This window comes from Abramis brama (genome assembly GCF_963993115.1).
Source record: "Abramis brama genome assembly, chromosome: 12".
Lineage (NCBI taxonomy): Eukaryota > Metazoa > Chordata > Actinopteri > Cypriniformes > Leuciscidae > Abramis > Abramis brama.
In genome coordinates, this window is record NC_139974.1 from 15,078,972 (window position 1) to 15,095,118 (window position 16,147).

A 16,147-nucleotide genomic window follows, 5' to 3' on the forward strand; every position below is an offset into this window, starting at 1 on the left:
AAAGGGCCCGGACAGACTGCAGGATGGCTCTACGGTGGTGATACATCAGCCAAAGTTGCAACGCCCTCCACAAGAGTGGACACGGGACTATGAGATGGATTCAGTATGACTCTGGGACGAGTCTGTTCCATTGGGGGAGGGGATAGTGTAATGTGTGTTGCATTTTGGGATATTGTCTTGGCAACTAATTAATGAGACTGATTGAAAAATGAGAAACACCGGGGCGGGAGCTGTATATTGAGAGACTGGGGGTGGAAAAAGGTTTAAATGGAGCGCAAAAGACGATGGAAGGGGGCTCGGTTCCAGTTACATTGTTAACAAGACGGCACTCACCTTTTTTTTGAGAGGGGGGTGTCGTTCGCGGTTGGTTAGGGCCGCCGGCGATGAAGATAGATAGATAGTGGGTGCGGGGAGAGAGTATAGAGATGGGAAGTTAGGAGTGCCGTCGCTACGGTGCTGAATGCTGATGCTATTGAACTGCAAAAGCCCGGCTGGACTTTGCCCTTTTGGAACTGACCTATGGTGGGATTTCCCCTTTTGTGACTGAGACTGTCAGAAGTCAACGTGAGTGCTGAAGTGACGACACACCGCGACGACACCGCTCACATTTCCCTTCACGGAACGGTGTGGAATCTCTCCCCCTGGGTGTTGTCACCAATGAAGTAAGTGAAGTTGTGGTGGTGTGTTGTCTTCTGTAACCATACTGGCTAAAATAATTAAAGGTGGTGGCAGCAACCTATTAAGATTTATCGTGATTACAATATCTTCTTTTGTATTCAGCAGAAGAAAAATTCATACAGGTTTAAAAAAAAAAAAACTTGAGGGTGAGTATGTGATGACAGAATTTTCATTTTTAAGTGAACTATTCGTTTAAAGGCACATTATGTAAGTTTTGCTGCTAGAGGTCACTTATTCAAAACAATAACAAAGGCGGAGCTTGATGATGGTGTGAATGAGCGTGGAATCATGGGAGTTGTTGTCTACACTTCCACAGACGATTGAAAGCAATCTGACAGGACTCAAGGCAGATATCGTGTTTCATGGATGAGCTAATGTATAAAAGTTTTATTAGCGTTAGGCCTACTGTGGTATAAAGAAGGGGCAGAGAGCGGAACGAGGCCTGTGGAGCGAATGTTAATGGGAGACGCCTGCGCGACACACCAGCCTTGTGTCCCATGGAGGAGCTCTTGAATGAAAGGCCTATAAGAGGGAATGATGGCAGTGAAGGGTGAGAGAGGACCAGGCCTGGGATATTTTCATCATATCATAAGTTTCATCAACATATTTTCCTCTTTAATTAAAGTTTGTAGAAAAATAAAGAGCTAAAAAGAAGTGAGGGAAAAAACACCATGTCATAAGAGTTAAGCAATAGATGAATATCCAAAAGCGTCTGTATAATAAAAACAGGGAAAGTTTCTTAGATTCGTGCTCACTACATTTATTGTGCAAAGCGAACATGTGGTCAGTCATACACTGATGCAATCCGTTTCCAATCCTCTGAAAGTAACAGTCCCAGATCTGTTTAAATTCTTTGCAAGTATGTCATTGATTAAGGAAAGAAATGTTGTGTTTATCGCATCTAAAACACCACAGGTGAAACAGGACAACAGTTATCAAGTGTAACAGGTATACCACATGAGCACATATAGACTATCGCTCTCTCTCTTTCACATACATACACAAAAAAGGAGGGCAAGCATGTACATGACATAATATTACCATGCAGTATACAATCATTCTTTTAGAAAATTTATTTTAAACATTTTATATATTTTTTCCATTTGTTTTCTATTATTATCCCTTTAAAGAAAGATAAATCCCTGTGCAATATATATATATATATATTTCTATAGTGCCGGAGTGGATTTTATGAGTCAGCAATTGATGAACTGTGGCTTTCAAACATTGAATATAGTACCCTGGTGTAAATCTCTTTAAGCTATTCAGTCTAGTTTTCACTCAAAATCAATTGTTATTTAAGAAAAAAAGAGGTATAAATAAAAAATTATATCTTGCACAAAAGAATATCAAGCCTGTTTTTAGGACCACAATTTAAAAAAAATTGCTTGAATATTAATTTCATGATAATTAAGTACCCCAGAATTCTCATTACTGTAAAACTTTTGATATTTGATTTTTTACAATATTTTGTTCTGATTAAAAAAAAAAAAACAATAGTAAAAGGCAGTACAACAAATACTACCATGTTGTATAAACACTCTACAATTTTTCAGATTACAGTAATGAGAATGACAACAAAAATCACATCATAATGCAAAAATTAAAAATCACAATGGTCCAAAAATAAGCTTCATTTACAAAAAATAATTTCTTATTTATTTTAGGGTGAACTCAAGTGTTTGTCTTTAAAAATCTAAATCAATCTGAATCTTAATTTATTTAATTAATTAATTGATTAGAGGATTTTTTTTTTTGCTTATTAATTATAAATACATCAGTTATATCCAGGCACTTACAACAGTCATTGGTCTGTGCATTTGCATCTAAACATCAGCAAGGCAGTTTAACAAGTAAGGCATTGATGTGTTTCTAGAGATAATATATTGTGCTATAAATGTCTGTTCAACAAAGATAAATACCAATACAAAAAACATCAAGACATCAAAAACCCACAGAGTGCAGGGCTCTATATACAGTCAGAGCAGAAAGAGAAAAGTCAATGACACAAATCCACAGGTGGTCACCAGAGCACAGGGAATTCTAGTTTGCTGAATCCAGGGTCCTTCCTGAGCTCCCAGTAAGTGCCATTGCTCACCCACGAGTCGTCTTCAGCACGTCTGATTGAATGAACAAAATTGAGTTTTGAGAAACTCATGATGCGCCCAAATGCAACAACAGCATCTTTATGTTCATAACAGTCACTTACTTGAAAAATCGGGGTGAGTGTGTCATGTTATTTTCTTGCAGGACTCTCCTCCTCTCTCTTTGGAGGACTTCAATTCTTTCTTTCTGTTCTTCTGCTCCGGTAATATCACCCTCTTCAAGTAATCTAACAAAAAGAGGACCAATAAGTAGACAACAGCTGGTTTTAGTAATGGGAAGAGTTAATTTTGCATAACATACATGCATAATTCATACTTCATAGTGAGTCAAAATCTGCTAAGGGGTCATTAAATGTAACAAATCATGTAAAAATGTATAATCTTTTATTGTATATTAAACAACATTTGATAAAACATTTGAAAACACGGAAAGCCTCTGTCAATGGCAGGGAAGCGGTGTCTCATAAATGATGGAAAAATCAGACAGTGATGGGGAAAGTGTTAAACAAGGATTTTATCATGCTGTAAAGTGTAACAACAAGAATCACAAGGCTTTTAGCGCCCTCTGCAGGCATTTGTTAAAATACATAATGTACATAAGTTGATTGTTTATATTATGTACATAACATTATACATTTAAGTGTTGTTCAATAAAACCATAATAAAACCATTTTTACCATAATAAAATTATTTTTTACGCAAAAACAATCATCAAAATAATCTATTGATTACTCTATTACCAAAATAATTGTTAGTGACAGCACCAGCTTATCTAAAAAAATTCAAAATGCATCTGCATTGTTTTGCATTTTGTGACTTTCAGTCGTATATTTCATTGAAGATTCATTAAAAATTGAGTTAAAATTAGTGATGGGCAACAGTTAATCATGATTAATTGCATCCAAAATAAAAGTTTGTGTTTACATAATATATGTGTGTGTACGGTGTATAATTATTTTGTATATATAAATACTCACACATGCATGTATATATTTAAGAAAAATTTGTTACTTATATAGAAATACTTTTGTTTTTGCCCCCATTTTTCATGAGCTGAACTTAAAGATCTAAGACTTTTTCTATGTACACAAAAGGCCTATTTCTCTCAAATATGGTTCACAAATCTGTCTAAATCTGTGTTAGTGAGCACTTCTCCTTTGCCGAGATAATCCATCCACCTCACAGGTGTGGCATATCAAGATGCTGATTAGACAGCATGATTATTGCACAGGTGTGCCTTAGGCTGGCCACAATAAAAGGCCACTCTAAAATGTGCAGTTTTATCACACAGCACAATGCCACAGATGTCGCAAGTTTTGAGGGAGTGTACAATTGGCATGCTGACTGCAGGAATGTCCACCAGAGCTGTTGTCCATGAATTGAATGTCATTTCTCTACCATAAGCCATCTCCAAAGGCGTTTCAGAGAATTTGGCAGTACACCAACCGGCCTCACAACTGCAGACCACGTGTAACCACACCATCCCAGGACCTATACATCCAGCATCTTCACCTCCAAGATTGTCTGAGACCAGCCACCCGGACAGCTGCTGCAATAATCGGTTTACATAACCAAAGAATTTCTTCAGAAACCGTCTCAGTGAAGCTCATTGGCATGCTCGTCGTAACTGACTTGAGTGGGCAAATGCTCACATTCGATGGAGTCTGGCACTTTGGAGAGGTGTTCTCTTCACGGATGAATCCCTGTTTTCACTGTACAGGGCAGATGGCAGACAGCGTGTATGGAGTTGTGTGGGTGAGCGGTTTGCTGATGTCAATGTTGTGGATCGAGTGGCCCGTGGTGGCAGTGGGGTTATGGTATGGGCAGGCGTATGTTATGGACAACGAACACAGGTGCATTTTATCGATGGCATTTTGAATGCACAGAGATACCGTGACGAGATCCTGAGGCTCATTGTTGTGCCATTCATTCACGACCATCACCTCATGTTGCAGCATGATAATGCACGGCCCCATGTTGCAGGGATCTGTACACAATTCCTGGAAGCTGAAAACATCCCAGTTCTTGCATGGCCAGCATACTCACCGGACATGTCACCCATTGAGCATGTTTGGGATGCTCTGGATCGGCGTATACAACACCGTGTTCCAGGTTCTGCTAATATCCAGCAACTTCGCACAGCCATTGAAGAGGAGTGGACCAACATTCCACAGGCCACAATCAACAACCTGATCAACTTTATGCGAAGGAGATGTGTTGCACTGCGTGAGGCAAATGGTGGTCACACCAGATACTGACTGGTTTTAGGACCCCAAATTTGTGGCAAATTTGTTCACTTTTGAAAATTAAGTTAATTTTTTACCAGGAAAAGAGTGGTTTTGATGCAAAGTTGTTTTTATTGTCTCTTACAACAAAAATATTTTATTTAAACCCATGAAAATGCAGATCCTGTTGTTAATAGTGGATAATGACTTGTTCCATTATTACCCCTTAGCAGATTTTGACTCATGTCTCCAATTATGTCTGTACCTTTGGTCGGGTCTAAAACGAGTGTCCGTCAGGGGCAAGAGTGGCCTTAAACTCTCCTCCAATTCATTTAGCTCAATTGCAAACTGGGTGAATCCATAGTACTGCTCATGGTCCTCAGGTATAGGATCTATATGCATCCATACACAAACATACAAAGGCAAAAACAGTGTTGTGTTAGCGCCCTCCTGAGATCATTATCCACAAATTCATTGAAGATGGAACCTAATGATTATAATTTTGATATTTGAAACATTTAAATGGACTGCTCTGGAACTTACTTGCTCTCCAGATGCAGGTTGCCGAGGGCGGTTTTCCCAGGTACAAGGCCTCATTCCATTTGCCAAACAGAGAGTAAATGACACGCCCCTCTGAATCAGTGACCACACCCTCTACCTCATTAGCATTCAGACCTCCAGATCTCGACTGAATATAAGGCATGCATAAAACAAATTACAATAAAAGAACAGGTAATAAACAAATCATTCATAAAATGAATATTTGGTTGAGGTTGTTCAACAAGAGGAAGATGTGGGCAAGACAAACACGGATACACACACATATGTGGGATTAAAGAATTTTGCATGTCTTGAAGGTCCCACCTTAAGGAAAGTGACTTTGCAATGACTGACACCTCCCATCGTGGTTGAGTGCTTGATTGACATTTCCCCATAGTGTTCGATCCAGCGCTGACCACTTAGAATGTTATGAATGCATGAAGTGACCTTACTCCACTCATATCGATCCCCAAAACTGAGAATGAGCGAATGAGTGAAAGAGAGATGCTGAGAGATGCTGAGACATGGAGGAGACTGTGTGCTGGAATAATGGAAGTGAATGATAAGCAGAATAATTCATGATAAAATTAACTCACCCTGGCAACTCTAAGTGAGTGACTCCCATGGGAACAATCTCCATTGATTTTCCCCAAAACTTATTCTTCCAACGGATATCTAATGGACAGAGAATATACAGAGAAGGGCATCAAATCATGCAAACTGCTAAAATGCTTGACACTAGCCAACTGTGCTTCACTTACCTTGCCAAAATGTGTACCTTTTGGACTCACAGTGACAAGCGGACACGGGTGGATGGTGACTGACCTTAGGGACACAGTGTTAAAGAGCATGTGAGCGTGTACACTAGGGCTGTCACAGTGAAGGAATTTCCCTTGCTGTGATTTTGAGTGGCTCAATAATATCACAATATGCCATATTATCATCATTTTGTTTAAAACACGCAAACCACACAATGCATAAACGAGAACTGAAAACGAACAACTGAAACACAGGGCTATATAAACAGGGGTAGAACAAAGGAAATTAAACAGGAACTAAAGGAAATAATATTAAAGTAAGGGTCCACCAAACAGAACATGAACCTGACAATAAGCTTGTTAGGCTACTGTTATATGTGTAACAGTTAGTTCCGATCCTCGAATCTGACTGGACAAGAGAGGCTTTCTGAGACTGCTGATATTTCCCAATAGTATCCAGCATCAGCACTGCTTGCCTCTACGCATTCTAGACTGGCTGTCAGTCAGTGCAGGTTACATTGTTACGCCACTAGGTGGCGGCCACGCACTGTCTTTGAGTGAGTAAAACCGTTCATTCAACTGTGTGTTCAAAAACGCTCATTCATTTATTAATGAAACAAGGCGTTTAAATGATTTTAACTTTGAGCCCCACTTTACAAAGCTCTACAGAGCTTCTTTACAAATCACAATGGTGCACAGTCTTATTTAAGAAAAATTACATTCTTCACTTTTGTTCATTATTAACTTAACACTCAATACACATGCATGAAGTGTAAAACAAGAAGGGTATAGCCTTGTGAAAAAAGAAAACAAACATGAACATTGCGGTTGCTAGCATTCCTCTGCGGTTGGCTTGTCAGTATCGCGGTATTACAATATTGTGGTTATCGCGTCAGCCCTGGTGTACACCTTTGTGATTTGGTTGAAATAACAGAAATGTGCACGGTTACCTGTTCAGCAATGAAGCGGAAGCCCTTATCTGGCCGGAGACACTCATATGTCTCTCCCAGTATAGGATTAAAGGGTTTTCCTCCTGCTCTAGTGAACGAACATGCATAGGCTGACACAGCAAATGCCGCTATATATACCTTAAGAAAAAGACACACAAGAATAGAATATATGGTTAAACATAGGGCAGCACAATAATGCTTAAACTAACAATGACAATTATTTTGCTCAAAAATTTAAATTGCAATTATTAATCACTATTGCTTTCATTTGAGAAATTTCTTTTTACATTTCATTAGAATTATTGCACTTTAACCTAAGCAAATATTAAGAAAATGCAAATATTAAGAAAATGTCAACTCATAAGCAGGGTTTATTTTACATTATAATATATCAGGAAACTATATATTTATCATGTACATTAACACAATCTCTATATTACAAAAATTGGTAAAACCTTAAGAAGCTTCTTAAATACCTAATATTAATTACAATAATTCCAAATTATGTTAATGTTTTTCTATTAAAACAACTAAAAAGACTTTGTATTGTACCAAAGTGGATTATTCAGGAACCACAGTCGCAAACAATTTAGTTGAGAATCATGCTTGGATATATTGCAAATAAAGCAGACTATCATGTTTAAAGGGATAGTTCACCCAAAAATGAAAATTAGCCCATAATTTACTCACCCTAAAGCCATCCTAGGTGTATATGACATTCTTCTTTCAGACGAATACAATCAGAGTTATATTAAAGGGGTGGTTGATTATGATTTCACTTTTCTAACTTTAGTTAGCGTGTAATGTTGCTGTTTGAGCATAAACAACGTCTGCAAAGTTACAATGCTCAAAGTTCAGAGCAAAGGAAGATATTTTCTTGAAATTGCTTTTCAAGAACTACAACAAACTGGACTACACCACATTCCTCCCGGGTTAGTGACATCACTAACCCTAAAATGTACATAAACCCTGCCCCCGGAACACACAGTCCATGTTGAGAAGAGGAAGAGTTGTTATAGTAGAGCACATTTGCGAGTCTGCTCAAGCTGTCGCCTTCGTCTTTTCAAACGCAATACAGTATGTGACACAAATGCAATAGCATATCACTCTATAGGCATTTTACAACAGTTCCCACATGAGCGATTTTATAGATAATCATGACAGAATATGCTAACTGAAGATAGTCCACATCAGCAACATAAATTAATGAATTAACCATTCAGAAACGTCCTGTGGAATTCTACATGTTGTCACTTCTTCTTTAGTCTCTCCATCATTGTTCAACTCCAGTTTAAAGGTGCTCCAAGCGATGTCACACGTTTTTTAGGCCAAAACATTTTGTCACATACAGCAAACATCTCCTCACCATCCGCTAGCTGCCTGTCCCCTGAACACACTGTAAAAAAACACGGTCTCTGTAGACAGCCCAGGCTCCATAAACGGCAAGAAAAACAAACTGGGCTAACCCGCACCACGAAACATAAAAAACTGTTCCAGCCAATAACCGACAAGAAGGATATGGGGGTGGGGTTTGGGGGGTTAGTGCGCGGATGAGGAGGAGGAGGGAGGGTTTAGCTAGCCTCGTTTTGTTTGACAATACTTTAAACATCAACAAGAAGTGACGTCACCCAACATCACTTAGAGCACCTTTAAACATAAAAAGGCAGAACAGTTTCTGTCATTTTAGTGCATGTCTGCTAGCCTGGCAAGCCAGACCTACATCAAGATGTTAGGTCTGGAAACTCACCATAGACACGGTTTAATCCGAGGGGCGGGATAAACGGCTGTCTTTCAAATTCCCTCTGCACGCAATAGGACAGCGCTTAAACCAACCAGAGCGTTTTCCCAACAGCAGAGCTTAGTTGATAGATTCAACTTTTGCCATATCTGGCCGGCAAAACGACGAACACATCTTCCTTTTTTTAAGAATGACTTAAGTGCCGTTCTTTGCTCTTTTCTCAAAGAAAAACTTAACTCCAAGTCCTCCAGAGTTGCGGCCAAAGCCGATTCGAAAGACCGTTGTTCTCCATCAGCAGCCGTCATTCTTTGTTTTCAAGTGGCAGCCGTCGCAACTCTGTCGTCATATGTTAAGCCCGCCCCATGCTGTAAAAAATTATCTGTGGGGTATTTTTAGCTAAAACTTCACATACACACACTGGGGACAACAGAGACTTATTTTACATAATGTAAAAAAAATTGTGCATTATACCACCCCTTTAAAAAATGTCCATAAAAGTGCATCTATCCATCATAAAAGTGCTCCAGATGGCTCCGGGGGGTTAATAAAGGACTTCTGAAGCGAAGCGATGAGTTTGTGTAAGAAACGTATTCATATTTAACATGTTACAAAGTAAAATTCTAGCTTCCGGCCAAACGAACATAAGCAGTCCACTTACGCCTATAGCGTAACTTGTGACGTCAGAAGTAGCGTAGTGCGTCATGGCGTAGTGTAAATATCAGCAGTACATCACATTACTTTGATAAGTTGCGCTTTAGACTTAAGTGGAATCCGTATGTTCGTTTGGCCGGAAGCTAGTTATTTTACTTTATAAAGTTTTAAATATGGATATTTTTCTTATACAAACGCATTGCTTTGCTTCAGAAGGCCTTTATTAACCCCCCCGGAGCCGTCTGGAGCACTTTTCTGATGGATAGATGTACGTTTATGGACTTCAAAACAGAAATGGCCATTCACTGCCATTATAAAGCTTGGAAGAGCCAGGACATTTTTTAATATAACTCTGATTGGATTCGTCTGAAAGAGGAATGTCATATACCCCTAGGATAATTTTCATTTTTGGGTGAACTATCCCTTTAAATAATCAAGAGAAATAGAAATAGAGATCATGATTAAAATAAAAGCCTTATATTAGTTAAACACAGAATCCTTCTGAAGCTTAAAAGTCTCCTTTCATGTTCCATAGAAGAAAGAAAGTCATACCAGTTTAGAAGGACATGAGAGTGAGTAAATGGTGACAGAATTATAATTTGACTGATCTCACCATGCGCATGTGTGGGTCGCGTGTGTTTGCAGCGGTGTCCAGCAGGTGGCAGTACTCAACTTCCTCACACAGTCTCTGCAGAGTGTTCATGGGCTCATTGAGCTGGACGGGCATAGCCACTTTCGACAGGTCTTTACCGATGTTACTGCGCAGAATACTCCACAGATTCACGCTCTCGTTCATGCGTGCACTTGGCAAACGGCCTCGTCTCATCACTGCACTCTCATTGCCGTTACCTGAAGACACTAACACACACATAATCCACTAACTATGATTGCAAAGAAAGGTGAAGCTTCATAAAAGTGAACTTGAATGTGTGTGCTTAACAGTGCCTCACCAAAATTCTCCCTCGTGCAGCCGTTCTCATCCCTGCAAAACTCTACTGATGTGCTGTCACTCACATCACTGACGTATGAATCATCATCAGACAACTGGTCACACAAAAAAAAATTATACTGATCATAAAGGAATTCATGTGTAACATTTCAGTTACATTTTTAAAGTAAATTTTAAGGCTATTTAAAACCTTTTTAAGACCTGAAGAAATAAAAATGAATAGTATTAGTAATATAATTGTAATAATACGCTCGGGGTGTATATTGTTAAAAAAAAATATGATTTGGACAGATTTTTATTAGCCTTATAAAACGCAATTCACTGTTAAAACAAAACATCAGAACTGGTGGAGCGTAAAGACATATTTAAACGTATGTGTATGTAACTGGTCCAACTCGTCCTGCTCCGAGCAGGATTCAAACCGGGGACTCTGGTGCGGGATGCTAACAAGGCTAAAAGACTGCAGCCGTTAGCGTCAGTTGCAAAAGCGCCTCTAGAGGCCAGGGGAGTCAGGTTTACATGAGTTAAACTGACTCTGAAATGAACAGATTCTAACAGATTAAACTGAAACATGGATTCATTCAGTAATGAAGCACAGCTCTGTGTTGCTTAGAGAAGCACAACAGTTCTGCTGTGTTTTTATTAAGAAATCTTCATTGCCGAAATAAAACAATAACAGACAATATTGTGCCTAAAATGTAACTTATAATGTTAACTTATTGTGAGTTGCATTTTAGGCACAATGGAGATGTGGCATATCGATCACAAGTTCAGTATGGAGTACCGCAAGGCACTGGATGAAATATTTGAATGCTACTGATCCACAATCTGATTTCTGACTTGTGATGCAGCCTGAATCATAATCACATCGTGTTCATTCATTGGCCAGAGGAGAACTGGGCCCCCGACTGAGACTCTTTTTTCTCCATTCTGTCACCTGATGGAGTTTGGGTTCCTTGCCACTGTCGCCTCTGGCTTGCTTAGTTGGGGCCACTTTATTAATATTCAACATTATTATTGATTTGACTGCACTGACACTATTGGATGAGAACTGAACTGAGCAGAATGATGACATTACTGCTTTATAGATAAAATGAACTTAATAATTGATGATCTTTACAACAGAACTGAATCAACAGTGAACTGACTTAGGCTGAACAATGACACTATTTTCTTTTATAGCTGCTGGACAGCCGAAATGTATTGTTTGCATTATTGAATCATTCGCCTGTTATCATTGTAAAGCTGCTTTAAAACAATCTTTGTTGTATAAAGTGCTATATAAATAAAGGTGACTTGACTTGATTGTTTATTGAACTGCTGTATAAAATCAATATCACATTAGCAATTGTGCAGATATTTGGGAAAAATTAACTTTTGCTGGTGTGATATTGCTTAACTACATCTTATGTTATAAATATGAAACAAAAACTCATGGAGGTGAAAATGAATTTTGGGGGTATTGTAATATATATATATATATATACGGTGAAAGCGTGAACCCTCGAGCCATGTTTTTGTCTATTTTTGCAAAGTGAGTGACATAATGTCAGCTTGCATATCGTTTAAACAATAATTACGATATAAATATCTCCCACAATCTCAATACATTCTCTGCAATTCAGTTCACAGTGCCTTACATTTTAGCTTCTTTTTGCTAAAATGTTAAAATTTCATAAAATTCAGTTCACTGACAGATGATTCACGCGAATATGCGATTTGACCACTTGACCTTTCTGACCTCATTCTCAGACGAGCTGCCAGACAGCAGATACTCTTTAGCGTCAAAGAACTCTGATAAGGACTCTGGGATTGACCCTCGACTCTCACTGGACACTTGCTGCAGCAGAGGGCGTGACCCATCAAGGACATCCTGATTGAATAAGAAGATAAAATTGCCTTGATTTTGGCCAATAATAATAATAGGAAATATAAACACTTAAAAACAGATAACAAAAATTTGTTGCTTTTATACCTTCTCACTGATACAATCTAATGTGTTCCTGACTCTGTCTCTTTCTGAGCAAAGGGAAGTGTACGCTGACCTAAGAGTGGAATTAACTAGTAGAAGAAAGAAAGGGGAAGAATATATGTCATTTCATCATATGGTTCTTGTAATATCAGAAACTATGATTTTAAAGGTGCTGTATGTAACTTTTTCACTCTACTAAAGCATAAAAATACCATAATCTGTTTGCATATATTGAGGAAACATTCTAAGTCCACATACTCGTTTCTCTGAAAAACTCTTCTACAGCCAGTTATTTTACTTTGAAATGTGCGTTTCCAGGCTGGAATGTTTGTTTTTGCTTTGGTTTGTGATACTGCATGTTGCCAATTTTCATTGTCCATTGTGCTCGTTCCTGTTGCGTGTGCTCAAACTAGCAACCCGTGTGAGCGCCGTCCAGTCTGAGGAGCAGTTGCGGGAGAAACGACGATCTCAGATATTTTGACTTCGGCTGCAGTACCTATGTCGACCACTAGTTGTCATTCTTACATACTGCACCTTTAATTATTAATATAATATTAATGATTGAATATTAATATATATCATAAGTATTAATATAAATATCCCTGCAAAAATGCATGTGAACATTCAAACTCACTAGTGCCAGCGAGTCGAAAGAACTCCTCCTGCATCCGAGAGGCTTCCGTGGGCGAGTCTGGACTTTCCAGGCATGAGTCTGGTGAAACAGGCTCTGAATATACCAAGTTTGGATGAGATACGTGCAGACGGGAAGATGAAGTGTCAGGATTCTGCTAGAAAATGACAGATAGTATATGATGCAGTGTCTAGTACAGTATGTGTAAATTGGAGTTATATTTAGAGCCTAAATCTAAATCTTACCTGTAGTGTGCTTTTATTTTCCTTGCTAGAATTCTTTGATCTCCATTTTTTGTGTCCTCGTTTCTCTTTTTTGGAGCCTTCAGTCTGGGGTCACACACACGCACATACAGACGTTTAATGTTTTGTCAAAAAATGACACAATGAGCATTGGAAACTGCAAAAACATTAACAAATCATGCTAACCCCAAACTTTCAAACAGTAGTGTACATATATGAAGAGTTTAGGAGGTATCTGGATGTCCCCAAATTAATTTATCATCACATGCGCCAAACTTAAACACATATTGATGATCTTTTAATCATTACATACAATAATGCAAAAGGCACTACCTGCAGAAAGTTAATGGCAGGTGCCGAGAACGCTCGGTGAAGAACTTCCATATTTTTCAGAAGAAGATTTAATTCCAGCAACGATGAATCACACTCCGACAGATCTAACAAAAAGATTACCATTTAGCATTTCATTTTCTTAGTGATGGGTCAGTTAAGCCATCCTGCTTTTTTAAATGTTCTCTGTGTATTATCTGAGAGATGAACAGTATTTTGGCCATGATTAATACTTCAGAATGATGTGTCAGTTTAGGTTTTTGCAGCTACCTTTGCAGCACTTCTCCATGTCTTGTGAGTTATGAAGCCAGTTGTTCTTCAAAAGGGCTAAAGGCTGCTTGGAATGAAACGAACGCTGGGAACAAAGAAAAAAAAAAGACAAAATGTCACATTGGTGTATAATGCCTTTCTGTGCCACTTGAAAATGATGGGAAAGGCTTCAAAAGTTTGGGATCTGTAAGATATATATTAAGAACCCTTTAGTCTCCAGTGCCACCATTTTCTAGAATTGAAACCTACCTGGAGTCTCCAGAAGTACAAGTTGTCAGGTTCTCAGTGACTTTGCTAAGGTAAAGAATCATGAAACTTGACCCTAACTTAATAAAAATCACAAGCCAAAGTGCTGTGAAACACTTTTTTTAAAGGCTTTATAGACAGACAGGTTGCGAGTGACTCTTGAAGGACCAGCCTCACTTCCTCTTGTACCACTGTTTGAAGAATTTATCTTCCAGAATCTGGCAGTACATTTTAGAAGTTCATTTTAAGGTCATAATCTCCTACCCTGAAAGGTCCGTCTTGCTCATTGTTAGTAGCAGCTCACACCATGACCCAATCGCCTCAAGAGTCACTCTCAACCTATCTGTTAATCTGTCGATTAAACTTTTTTTTTTAATCAGTCTGTGACTTCTATTAAGGGTGTGTTCACACTTGCAGTTTGGTTCTTAGTTCTTTTGGTCCAGACCAAAAAAGACATTGATACATTCAGTCCTGGTTAGCTTAGTGTTTTTAACACTGAACCTAAAGATACAAAACAAATAAAAAATGGCTTTTATGATGTATATTTTGCGATGGAACTTGTCGAACATCTAAAACTGTGTGCTGGGCTAAATGCGCTCGCTGTATATACGTACATATGATGGAGCTGACAACTCGTGAAGTGCTTATAAAATGTGTTAAAGGGAGGGTAGGTAGGATTTTTATAAAAAACTTTTTTTCAAATTTGTTTAAACTGTCTTTATATACCAATACATAATTAAAATGTAAGTGCTCTGAAAAAGAGAGTTTAAAAATCGAGTGACTGTAGACCTTTTAATCTGCAATAAACACAGCTCATTATTTCCATTAGGGACGAAACAATTGATTGGTTTGGGCGACTGTCACTCACTCTCGCAACCAAGGCTACCACCACTGTTGCTAGATCTGCCCATATGCGCGCGCACCCGTTTGATTTGAGGGGAGTGCAAGAGAGGCGCGGAACCTACGAAGAGTAAAATTATGGCAGAGAAAGAGCATTCAAAATTCAAAGCACCTGCATATGCAGTCAGCGAAGGCAAACAAGGCAAAAACTACTTCCTCGGACCCTGGTTGCCCACACTCTTGAACGACCTCCTCTGCTTCGCCCTCGACCCCGGACCTGTCCTCGAACCGACGATGCGGTACTTGTCACCGGAGTGTAACGTTAGTCCTCATCAGAGTCAACAATGTTTTCATCATGTAAACTCTTACATGCAAAACACCGTATATGTTATGACTCTTACACGAAATTCACCTTCATCACAGTTTAACTGATGGTAATGGAAAAACGTGTATCAATGCAACCTGTTTTTAGCTTTGCCTTATATATAAATATAGCTCGTTACCTATAGCCTAAATATAGCTCGTTACCGAATCAAACAAAATATATTTTAAACTTTACCAGTATCGATATGCTAGCTTGATAGTGAGTACTAAAAGCCATCTTATTTGTTTATATTTATAGTGATAAAGTTAGGTATTTTATTACATGTGATTCTGACATGATGTCACTGCATGCACTGTGCTCTTTCCTCTCTACTCGTCTCAGGTAAATAAATGCGTCTTCCTGAGCCTGAGCATTTGGCGTCGCGCGTTCATGTGTTTTGGGGGCGTGGCTTTGGAAGGAGCCCAGAAGGGAGGGGGTGGAGTGAATGGAAATAATTAGCTGTGTTTACAACAGTCGTGAGAGGTCTACAGACACTCGATTTTTATACTCTCTTTTTCAGAGTACTTATATTTTAATTATGTATTGGTATATAAAGACAGTTTAAACAAATTTGGAATGTTTTTTTTTTTAGAAAAATCCTACCTACCCTACCTTTAAGGAGTCAAAACAGTGGCAGGAATCCCTCCATCACACACAC

General features: G+C 38.7%; 1 protein-coding gene across 3 annotated transcripts in view; it reads right to left on the reverse strand.

Annotated features, from left to right (window-relative positions):
- Positions 1-1,419: 1,419 nt before the first annotated feature.
- Positions 1,420-16,147, reverse strand: part of osbpl3a (oxysterol binding protein-like 3a) — a 29,518-nt gene continuing 14,790 nt past the window's right edge. For 2 of the 3 annotated variants that reach the window (XM_084130203.1, XM_084130204.1), the window contains exons 7-22: positions 14,040-14,124; positions 13,773-13,876; positions 13,443-13,526; positions 13,201-13,354; positions 12,570-12,655; positions 12,336-12,467; positions 10,596-10,689; positions 10,259-10,503; positions 7,257-7,394; positions 6,310-6,373; positions 6,145-6,223; positions 5,873-6,023; positions 5,552-5,696; positions 5,274-5,400; positions 2,888-3,010; positions 1,420-2,798 (exon numbers count right to left, since the gene is read on the reverse strand). In XM_084130203.1, coding sequence (XP_083986329.1) covers positions 2,702-2,798; positions 2,888-3,010; positions 5,274-5,400; positions 5,552-5,696; positions 5,873-6,023; positions 6,145-6,223; positions 6,310-6,373; positions 7,257-7,394; positions 10,259-10,503; positions 10,596-10,689; positions 12,336-12,467; positions 12,570-12,655; positions 13,201-13,354; positions 13,443-13,526; positions 13,773-13,876; positions 14,040-14,124 — 1,908 coding nt within the window. In that variant the 3' untranslated portion in view covers positions 1,420-2,701. The remainder of the gene's footprint in view (positions 2,799-2,887; positions 3,011-5,273; positions 5,401-5,551; positions 5,697-5,872; positions 6,024-6,144; positions 6,224-6,309; positions 6,374-7,256; positions 7,395-10,258; positions 10,504-10,595; positions 10,690-12,335; positions 12,468-12,569; positions 12,656-13,200; positions 13,355-13,442; positions 13,527-13,772; positions 13,877-14,039; positions 14,125-16,147) is intronic. The other variant, XM_084130205.1, reaches the window with a different exon arrangement.